At 34.5% G+C, this 10658-nt stretch overlaps 2 protein-coding genes and 1 long non-coding RNA gene across 7 annotated transcripts; all 3 read right to left on the minus strand.

The window, feature by feature from the left end:
* Positions 1–1527: 1527 nt before the first annotated feature.
* On the minus strand, positions 1528–1935 carry LOC121999827. The gene is made up of 2 exons (XR_006116810.1): positions 1754–1935; positions 1528–1671 (listed from the first exon to the last, which is right to left on the minus strand). It is a non-coding gene; the product is annotated as an uncharacterized LOC121999827 (long non-coding RNA).
* Positions 1936–2767: 832 nt separating this feature from the next.
* LOC122000669 lies at positions 2768–7418 on the minus strand. 5 transcript variants are annotated; one of them, XM_042555081.1, is made up of 4 exons: positions 7285–7418; positions 4386–4550; positions 3804–3919; positions 2768–3304 (listed from the first exon to the last, which is right to left on the minus strand). In XM_042555081.1, exons 2-4 carry the CDS (start codon positions 4488–4490, stop codon positions 3022–3024), a joined length of 504 nt encoding a protein of 167 aa, XP_042411015.1. In that variant the 5' UTR covers positions 4491–4550; positions 7285–7418; the 3' UTR covers positions 2768–3021. The 5 variants fall into 5 exon arrangements, with proteins under 5 accessions (XP_042411015.1, XP_042411018.1, XP_042411017.1 ...); XM_042555084.1 differs by having other exon boundaries at positions 7290–7405; XM_042555083.1 differs by lacking the exon at positions 7285–7418 and adding an exon at positions 4975–5550 and having other exon boundaries at positions 4386–4546.
* On the minus strand, positions 7328–10638 carry LOC122000671 (DNA-directed RNA polymerases II, IV and V subunit 9A-like). Its single transcript, XM_042555085.1, has 5 exons — positions 10422–10638; positions 7998–8734; positions 7833–7908; positions 7579–7737; positions 7328–7488 (listed from the first exon to the last, which is right to left on the minus strand). The coding sequence occupies exons 2-5, from the start codon at positions 8024–8026 to the stop codon at positions 7408–7410; spliced, it is 345 nt and encodes a 114-aa protein (XP_042411019.1). The 5' UTR covers positions 8027–8734; positions 10422–10638; the 3' UTR covers positions 7328–7407.
* Positions 10639–10658: the final 20 nt, after the last annotated feature.

A 10658-nucleotide genomic window follows, 5' to 3' on the forward strand; every position in this document is an offset into this window, starting at 1 on the left:
ATAAGTTTTACTGCTTTTGCATTAAAGCATTTATTCAGTACTCATTTTGATCATGGACACCCTTGTAGTTTGCGACATATTAAGAAGCATGGCCGGCTCAAGGGGTAGGTCATTAAGACCTTTGCCTAGGGTCATTATTATATTTGGATCCATAAATTATATATATATATATATAAAAATTAAATATAAATATTATTTTAAAAACATATGAGCTTGGATATTAAATATTTAAAATATTTAAATTTTTTATAGATTAAATTTGGATTGTTTTTTACTTGTATTAGATGTAATTGATAATTTTAATTTTCTACTATTAAAATTAGATTTGTTTGATAATTTATTTTTATTTTTTTAATTAAAATTTAATTAGTAATTTTAAATTTTTTACTTATAAAACTTTAATTTATTAATCAAAATTAAATTTTATTAATAAATTAAAAATATTTATTAGTTATACTTAATTAATATTTTTTTCATAAAAATATTTTTAAAGTCAAAAGTATATTTAATATTGTAGTATTATTTCTTTCTAAATTTTATTTTTCTTTCAATTTTTTTAATAATTCACCATTCATATTTTCTAACTAAATAAATTTTATTAATAATTTATCAAAATTAAAATTGATAAAAAGACAGTTTAGTTCACAAAGCTGTGTCCCTTTCTCGAAATTAAAAATGATTATTATTTTTTTAAAAAAATTATAATTAAAATGTATATTAATAGTATTACAATAATTTATTACTTGTTTCTAAATTAATTAATATAAAATATTTTTTATTTTTTACGTGATATTATTACTAATAATAAATTAATAAAATTATTGTTATGTGGCTTAATTGATCATTGCTTTCAATTGTATAAATAATCATCGGCAATATATGAAACTACCTTTTTAAATTTTACTAATAAAATTAAATGTCGTCCCGGGACATAGTTGAGTTAGCTAATACGAGATATATATTGTTACAATGGGCAAGATGTCGAATCTCGACAAAATCAAGAAAAATAAAATTTCACCTTTTACTATAACAAATAAAATTAAATATTTCTAATAATATTTATTTGAAAAATATTAAATTTTTTTTTTCGCCTAGAGTCTCAAACGAGCAATGATATGCTCAAGAAAAAAAACTAAGGAAAAGTTAAGGATAGACATATAAAATCATGGTCCACTATTTCACTTTTTGTAAGTCCATCATTTTATATGTCTATTATTGAGCTTTTTCTTAAATTTTTTTTCCTGAATATATCATTTTAAGTCTCAAAAATAATGGAGACGGCCATGACAAGATGCCCACCAACCATTGGGGATTAAAACATCCATGAATGTCCCTTTTGCTCTTTGTTATAGGGCAACGACATGCCAAATAACATCTTAAAAACAAAAGAAAATTATTATAGCACCATGCTCGTGTAATCTACTAAACAATGATAAGTAGTAGACTACGAAAAAAATGGTGCTGCACTACACTACACCGGTGAATACTAGCAAGAAATTATTCAAATCTGGTAGGGCAAAGAGTTGATTTCATCAACTGTGAGTTAGCATTATCTCTCAGAATAAAAAAGATTTCCACAAAATCGCAATGAGGACTCCTTTTATAGACCAATTCCTAATTTCTTTGGCACCTTATCAGAGGGAAGCCTGAATCGCCCAATCAAATCGCCGACTAAAAAATTTATCAAAGTATAGCAAAAATCATTCGGATGGCGAAGAGGAAAATAGCAGAAAAGGGCAAAATTATATACGACCATCGAGCGGGGGAGGCTCATGAACTCATCCAATGGATTGGAGTCGGAGGTCCATGAACACCTCGAGGATTCGCTCCGCCGCCGTAATCTTTAGGTCGTACTCAGCCGCCATACGCCGCCAGAAAATACGCTTGGATCTTTTCCAGCTCGCTTCTACAGCGGCGGCGGCGCCGAAATCGCGGTTCTGCAGAGCGACGCGGGGGGATGAAATAGGGTTCAAAACGGGGATCGAACGAGCGATCTATGCGACACGTGTCCCACGGATACTGGGAGGATAGAGAACGTGGTGAGATGTTATTGGATTTTGCAAGGGCAAATTCAGACAGTAAGTTTTGAGCGCCACGTTAGCATCCACCATGTAGGTCTTCATGATTATTCCAATAAATTTAATGTTAATTTTTAACTGATATAAAAATTTGTTCAGATGCTTGACTTTTCTCATATAAAGTACCACTGCATAAAGATAAATATTTTTCATAATTTACTCTTTTCATATAGTATGTGGCTAAGGGTCGTTATAATGATTTATTTTTTAAAATAAATGACTTTTGGTGAATTAACTTTTCTCATATAGAGTACTGTTACATTACGACAAGATTTACCTTTGCTCATGCACAGGATTGAAATTGTTTTTCTTTTTTTTAAAATAAAAACAACATTATTAAATCATATTTATCTTAACTATTTAAAAATCGACTACATATATCATTATAATAATCTAACAGAAATCTTTTGAGCTCAGTCACCTCTACAAGTAAATAAACTGAATCTTCGCTTGATCCTATCGATCCTCTTGTTCAATCAAATCTCCGTTAGCATTTATAATTTGAAGGGAAAGATAATACAAAAGCAATCAAAAGAATTGTCCCAAACTCTTTGGGTTCAGGAGTAAATCCTGCAATTGAGTCTCTTTGTAAACCTAACCAAAGGTATTATTAATGATTGAACGAGGTGAAATTTTACATTAAATCTTCCAAGCAAAAAAAAAAAAAAAAAATGCTTGCGAGAACAGGGTTCAGAAGTAAATCATGCAGCTAGGTCTCTTTATAAACCTAACCACAGGCACTAGGAATGATAGAACAAAGTGAAATTTTACAAAAAATCTTCCTAGCAAATGCTTACACAAAATCTTCCAAGCAAGTTCATTTGTCATAGTAGTCTACCTTCAACATCAAAAAGTGAACGTGCATGATGTCGCGTTGTTAGATTGCTATAGCATGGTGCAACATCATGTGATACAGCAGGATGGTTAGTCGTGCCATTAGCAACTAGTTCTGCTCCTTTACATTCATTTCGCTGAAGGTCCTTTTCTTTGTCGATGACTCAGACATCTCTATATCCTTCACCTTCTCTGCTTCCGTTTCCTGTGCTTCTTCTACTTTATTTGACTCATGAACATAACTTGTAGTAGGCGGGGGTGGTGGCAAAAACTCTTGGCCACTTAATCTACAGAAGACTCTTTCAACTGTTTCGCTGATCTCCTTTCCCAAGTCACTCTCATCAAGAATCAGCTCCCAAACAGCCCTTGATGCCTTCTCAAGCACCTGAGTTCTGCAAAAATTGAGTAACAATTAGACCCACAAATGCCATTCTGACGATAGGTAGATCCCTTTTATTTTAAACTTGTGATGAGTATCTCTATAAAATCAGTGCCTGCCATGCCCTGCCACTCACAATCCAAGGCCAGAAAAATGAGGACAAGAGATCTCATGGCTCACTAGATTCCTCATATCCAGCGCACATATGTTTGATGACACTTCTCATTTTTCTCTAGAACCTTGGAAGCTTTGTCAATCAGACAATGGGCTTAGACACTTCAAATAAGGTCATGAAAAGTTGATGGCTCAAGAAAAATTGCAAGACAAGATCCTGACTCTTAACAAACTAAAAAATAGGAAAATCCTCGCAGCTATTCCATCAGAAACATCAAAGTTTCATAAGGGGAAGATTGATGAAGAAGGTTAAATGCATATTTCAGTGGATAGCAATATTCCTCAACCCTAGTGAGCAAAAAGGTTATATGCACATTTCAGTGGATAGCAATACTCACTCAAGTTCACGTCTTAGCGCATCAAATAACTCTCTCTTAGTCTGTTTCTCTGCACCATGGGAGTTAAGAACTTTGCTTTGCTCCACCATAGTGATTGTATTGTTTTTAAGCTCTTCCTGAAATTAGACATTGAAATTTTAGGGATGGAAGCATGCAGAATATTTTATTGGCAGTGTTAACAATCAGCTAAAAATTCAGCTACCTATAAAGAAATTTATGCAGAATTCTCAATCAATGTATTCGACTTTGTTTTTTCTGAATTCAACTTCTTAAGCCAGCAGCTAGTAGATCACTTTGAAGAAAGAACAAAGAGAAAGTGAGCCATCTCTCATGTGACATCATTGCAGGAACACTAAATGAGAGTGGTCAACAATTAACCAATCATGAAAAACCACAAGGGAGATGGATTATACCAAGATCAAGAGAACTGACACAGTTGAGCCACATTCAACCAAACACACACTACACAAGGGAGAAACATGTTCAAGTTCACTTAATATTTGGTCGAAAACACATAAACCTTTATATATAAATCCAAGATGATAACCATTCATGGTAAGGTTGATGCACCAAATTACTTACATTGGCCTTCAGTTGGTTAATGATCTTCAATCTGATGGCATCTATGGTTCCATCATCCATCAGAGACTCTAAAACATCCTCGGGAGTGATTATGCGAGAACCCATGAAACTCACAGAAGTATGCTATCCTCCCCCTTGCAACTCCAATGTCCAAAGCTTACCTGACTGAGAAGTAAAAAAGGCTGCTTGCATCAGTGAATTATGTCAATCTCTTTCAGTAATCCAATTGGAAATTTTAGTAATCACAATGACAAAGCAGAGTTAATCCCTCATAAGAGAACTTACGAGTTACAAAGCCCAAAAGGAATGAAAAAGTCAACCAGCGGCATCCTTGTAATGAGAAAATACAAGGAAAAATAAGATGTTCATTCGCCAAAATCACGAAGCGAGGAAAAGACCGACAGTGAATTCCATGTGAAAAGGGAAACCGATACCCCCAAATCCTAACAAACCATTCGCCTGGAGTCGCCCGGAAACAAAAACCCGAACAAGTAGAACACATTGAAGGAGAACAAAAGAACGGGATTGAATCGAGATCCAAACCCAAAATAGAATAGATCGCGGCAAAATTGAGCTAAAGGAAAGGGACCTGGATTCACGGCGACCCACGTGCCGGAGAGGACGAAACCCTATAATCCAATGCGAATACCAACAGGGAGGAAGGCTCGGTCGGTGGCGTTCCGCCTTTCACCGCCTCTCTCTCTCTCTCCCACGCTGTCACTCTTCTTCGATTGTTCGAGCAAAACAAAGAAGAACAATCGCAGCGAAGCGACTTGACCTCAGCCGAGATATATATACTAATTTATTGAATTATTTAAAATAAAATAGAGCACTATGATTAATTTATTCCACATGCACCGTTGAAAGTAATGTAAAATAAGATTTAAAAAAAAATAAAATTAAAATTATAATCACATAAAAGATGAAATCGATATAAGGTGAAACACCCAAATGAGCCATTTTCACCGGACCTATCACAACAAACTCACATACATACTTAGATTAGAGCATCCATATCAATTTCTCTATTACTATATCTAAAATTTAAGGTAAATGATTCACTTTATTAAATTTAGATAATCACTTTTCACTGTGCACTACATCAAATACCCTAAAATTTCTATTATCCTTAATTTTTTTATTATTTTCTTCTCTTTCTTCTATTTTTTTATTATTATATTTATGGAATGAATGGAAGGAGAGAGATTGAGTGGAAGGAGAGAGATTAAAAAGAAATATTATTTTATTTTTAAGGTAGAGGTTTCATTCCCTAAATTTAGAGAATCACTATTCATCAAATCTAAATTTAGGGAATGCATAGGGTAACTGATGCAGAGAGTTTTTAGTTATCCTATCCAAAATTTAGGGTAAAATCTTTGGATAAGGTAACTGATGTGGATGCTCTTATACGTTAATCCGTCGGGGCAAATTAAAACTATAATTGAGGAGACAACAAAGATAGGATAGTGTTCTTATCAATGGTAGAAAATTCTCATCAACAAATAAAGAATCAGACGGATAACATTAAGTCTAGGATGATCAATCTAATTTAACAAAAAAAAATTCTTTTAACCATCAGGATAAATTAATAAATACTTACGATGAACGATCTAAAAGTCCAGTATTCTTTAATTGTAAATTTTATTTAAAGAAAAAATCATTACAAATACGTTGTAGGTGTTGCACCATAGTCACAGGGAAAAAAATGATTAACAAAGTTAGATAACATCAAACCTGGATGATCAGTCCAGTCTAATAGAAATTATTTATCGACTATCAGGTTAAATTAAGAAACACTTACCGTGAACGACCCAGAAGCCATTTAGAGAACAAATAACTACAAATACATAGTAACTAGGAATTAAACCATGAATGTCTAAGAGACAACTAAGTGCCCTTAACGAGTACCTTAACTTTGGGGGCTAAAAATCCTCATTGACAAAAAAAAAAAAAAAATGATAAACCTAACTAACCCTAGGGTGATTAGCTTAGTCCCATATAATTTTTCTACCGACCACCAGGATAAATCATGAAGAGCTCGCGGTGGATAGTCTAAAAGTCTAACATCTTTTTTACAAATTTATCATAATTGAAAATCGAACGGTAGATATTTAGATGATAACCTAGATACCTTACCGTTGCACCGTAGGTCCGGAAAAAAAATCCCCATCCATATAAAAAACACAGAGAAGAGTGTTCTCATTAATAATTAGTTTTGATAATCATCTACAAATTACTCCATGCCAACGTATTATCAATCTCTCCACCTGTAGCCACAGTTAGGGTTGCAGCACACAAAGAACAGTATCATTCCTTCCTCGCTTCGAGACATAGCCTACAGGTTTCGTACCAAAGAGATCACAACAACTACGACTATAGGATAGTGTTCTTATCAATGGTAGAAAATTCTCATCAACAAATAAAGAATCAGGCGAATAACATTGAGTCTAGGATGATCGATCCAGTTTAACAAATTTTTTTTTCGACCAATCTAATAAAAAATTTTCTCAAGCTATCAAGATAAATTAGAAAACATTTATCGCAAACGATCCAGGAGCCATTTAGAGAACAAATCACTACAAATACGTCATAGCTAAGAATTAAACCGTAGATGTTTGAGAGACAACTAAGTGTCCTTACTGCTGTACCATAACTCTCGGGGCTAAAATTCTCATAACAAAAAAAAAATGATAATCCTAACTAACTCTAGGATGATTAGCCTAATTTCATATAATTTTTCCATTGACCACCAGGATATATAAATCATGAAGAACTCGCAATGAATAGTCTAAAAGTCAAATATCTTTTAGTTGCGTACCTTAATTAGAAAAAAAAAAATCTTACAAATTTATCATAATTGAAGATCAAACCGTAAATATCTAAATGATAATTTAGATACCTTACCGTTGCACCGTAGGTCCGGAAAAAAAAATCCCCATCCATAGAAAAAAACACAGAGAAGTGTTCTCATTAATAATTAGTTTTGATAATCATCTACAAATCACTCCATGCCAACGTATTATCAATCTCTCCACCTGTAGCCACAGTTGGGGTTGCAGCACACGAAGAACAGCGTCATTCCTTCCTCGCTTCGAGACATAGCCTACAAGTTTTGGTCCAGGGACGAATTGAAACACCATCAACTAAAGTCGAAACAGATTTCACTCGCTGAATCCGTCAATGTCATCAATACCTGGAAAAACACGGCTTCTGGATGATCGCAAACTGCACACCTCACGGATTTCGTGCGAGGAAGTGTTGGATCAGCTGCCACAACCGGCAAGAGCTGCATGAACTCGCCTGCAGAGTGATGCACCACGTTTCTGTAGACGCAGTTGTTGTCAGCGACCTCCTAATTAAGTTGCAAGGGAAGAAAAACCAACAGTGTGAGAGAAGACACAAGTGCTCGTGCTAGGAAATTAAACTGAAATCACGAGCAAGATCGACCTGGTGATCGCAGTTGCGACAAGCATAGAGAAGGAGCTTTTCCTGCCTGTTTCCTTTAGGGTACAAGATATTGTTGCTGCAGCAAAAGTTCAGGTAAGAGCAATCGGGAAACTGACCTCGTACCGTGGGGGAAAAAAAAATTCAAAGGAGACAATTTTAACTTGCCATTCGCAACAAAACTTCATGGCACTCATAGTTGTTCCTGGACCTGACCACCCTCACAGAGAAGATGGTGATGATGCTCCACTTAAAAGAGATAAATCAGAATAATGTGGAGGTAGAATTATTCTAAGGAGATGCTACAACATTTGAGCATTGATTTGAAGAGGGCCTAACCCAATAAATGGTTCTCATCCCAGGAAATAGACAACAAGAATTTAATACAAGCTTTATTTAGCACTAAGGAAAGGAATCAAATTGCTGTTTGGCAGAATAGAATGCTCGTTAGAAGTCCCATTGAAATCAATAAGGATCTCTTCAAAGAAATGCTGGTAGAAATAGACATCCTGGGAATAAAGGCTGGAGCAAAAGAAGGCACTAGGAGTGGTGAATGACAGCCGGAGTGTTAGTGTTCCGAAACAAAAAACAACTATTACGAAACATCAGGTATTAAAAATAAGCTTCGGATGCCAAAATATCACAATCAAAAACATCACAAGATTTAATTTGAGAACAATTGAAGATCTTGGTTTGCTGGGTGACACCCCAAAACCAAATTACAAATGGAAGTTTGTAACGACATTTATTGCACTTGAAACTTAGAATAGGAGAAAGCAAAATGGCAACCAGATGATATTCTCCTCAGCCTCATTAACTCAATTGGCTTGGTTTGCTTTGATCATGGCCCTCTCATGTAGTCGGAGCCTCTCACCTTCGCAGTTCAAGTACCGTTGAAACTTCTCCTGTATGTTTTATGATAAATTTAGCCATGACATATAATAACTTGTAATAAGTATAGGTCAGAGAAGAAGGGAAAAAGGAAGAGTTCGAGATGTTACAATTGGGATAGCAACAGATGAATCTGTCAGCAACTACTAAGGTCTACGTACTTTAAACATCCACTAAAAGCTAAAGAACAGGATGATGAGTGCTGATCATCGCTACCATTACTTAAGCATTGCCTCAGAGCTACTGGAGAAGTGACCTAAACTTTGTCATAACTTTTTAAATTTATTTTTTTCAAGAAATGATTTCTTATGAAGTATGATTCTTAACCTTACGTTTGGATTTCAAAATATGGACAGGAATATAGATATGTTTCACTAAATTATCCATAAAGTAATACAGTGAGAAAGTGATAGGGGATAAAACAAAGAGAAACATAAACTAAGAAACTCATATCCGTGAGAATTATAGCAACAAAGAAGTTCTGTTGGCAAAAGAATTTGTTTCTGCTTTATATATCCTTATCAAAATTCCATGCACAATCAAGCTATAAATCCCCAAAACCACAAATATAACAACCAAATTATGATAAGAAAACTTCAACAATGAAGAATAAAGAACAAAATGAAGTAACATGCATTTAAATTCTTATCCCTTGCATTGCAGAGGAAATAAACCTGGGATATTTTAAATCTAAGAAAAAGGTCTTTTAGGAATGAAGATATATTGGAACTAGAATAATAGGAATATCATCCTAAGGTTTTCCTAGATTTATTTGAGCAAATATGATCGTTATTGATGGAAAGACAAAGTCATAGAATTCTAATTCAATCTCTTCAACATTGGAAGATAATGTTGCTTTCAATCCCTGGAGACATGTATGTATTTTAAAAATATTTTTTATTTATTTTTCACATCTCAATTTTTTTTTCTCTCACTCATAATCCGTCTATTCCAGTTTAGTTTAATATATTTAGTGACTATCTTCTATCTATCTCACAAGATGTCTTCAGCCACTTCTCTTGTCACTTAATTGGGATGCCTTTTAAAATGTGTCTTTATAATATAGTAGTTGCCCCCTTCAAATTGTACACTTTCTTACATTCCATAGTATAATAAAGTTTCCATATGATTCACTCACTTCATACAGTCCCGGTCTCCACCATCTCTTCTAAAGTTCGTTAAGTGTAGTCCAAATTTATACAAAAGCATTCTTTTTTCTCATGTATTCTAGTAGAAAACAAGCAACTTTGTCTAGAATCAGATCACAAAATCAAGCCAAATTCCAGTGTTTTATAAAGATTCAACGGAATAGATGCCAGTTCAAAAGTAAAAGAAATTAGCTTGAAATTTATGTTTCCAATTTTTATCATGAGCATTCAAGACCCAAAGCACTAACAAGGCCAAATAATAAAGGAAATAGATCATACTAGCAAGCAATTTTACACTCGGATGAAGATCTCATAATACTGGAAAACAATCTGAAACGATCGACAACAATCGACCTCCCTAAACACCCTACTTTCCCCAACTTATTTCTAAACAGCCCAAAACCCTAATTTTAAGATTAAGAAACCACGTCGCGGCATAACAATCGAATGCTTAGGTCAAGAAAAACGCATTGAAAAGAAATTGTGCAAGGGTAATAAATAGATCACAGGAAACTAGTTGAAGAGCGAGAAGAAAACGTAAGAGACGACGCACTTTACTGCCGAAGAGGAAAGTCCCGGCGAGTCCAGCGGTGGCGACGCCTCCCCATATCACCACGGTAGACGACAGCAGAGACCAGTTACGATAGATCATTTCTCTCCTTTCACCACCTTTACCTCAAATCTCCCTCTCGATCTCTTCTCGATTCCTTTCCGTGTTCCCGTTTCTGGTAATAAAGTGACCTAATTGAGCGGTCGATAGTTTAAGGTTTTTTTTTTTTATTTCGCCCTC

Source organism: Zingiber officinale, chromosome 7A, assembly GCF_018446385.1.
Source record: "Zingiber officinale cultivar Zhangliang chromosome 7A, Zo_v1.1, whole genome shotgun sequence".
Classification (NCBI taxonomy): domain Eukaryota; kingdom Viridiplantae; phylum Streptophyta; class Magnoliopsida; order Zingiberales; family Zingiberaceae; genus Zingiber; species Zingiber officinale.

Excerpts from the sequence above, each read along its gene's own strand:
- LOC122000669 (XM_042555081.1), bottom strand. The coding sequence starts at position 4,490 with ATGGGTTCTCGCATAATCACTCCCGAGGATGTTTTAGAGTCTCTGATG. Across the intron at positions 3,920-4,385 it reads TTAACCAACTGAAGGCCAAT|GAAGAGCTTAAAAACAATAC; the intron begins GTAAGTAATTTG and ends GTCTAATTTCAG. Across the intron at positions 3,305-3,803 it reads GCGCTAAGACGTGAACTTGA|AACTCAGGTGCTTGAGAAGG; the intron begins GTGAGTATTGCT and ends CAATTTTTGCAG.
- LOC122000671 (XM_042555085.1), bottom strand. The coding sequence starts at position 8,026 with ATGAGTGCCATGAAGTTTTGTTGCGAATG. Across the intron at positions 7,909-7,997 it reads ATGAAGTTTTGTTGCGAATG|CAACAATATCTTGTACCCTA; the intron begins GCAAGTTAAAAT and ends CTTTTGCTGCAG. Across the intron at positions 7,738-7,832 it reads GTCGCAACTGCGATCACCAG|GAGGTCGCTGACAACAACTG; the intron begins GTCGATCTTGCT and ends CAACTTAATTAG.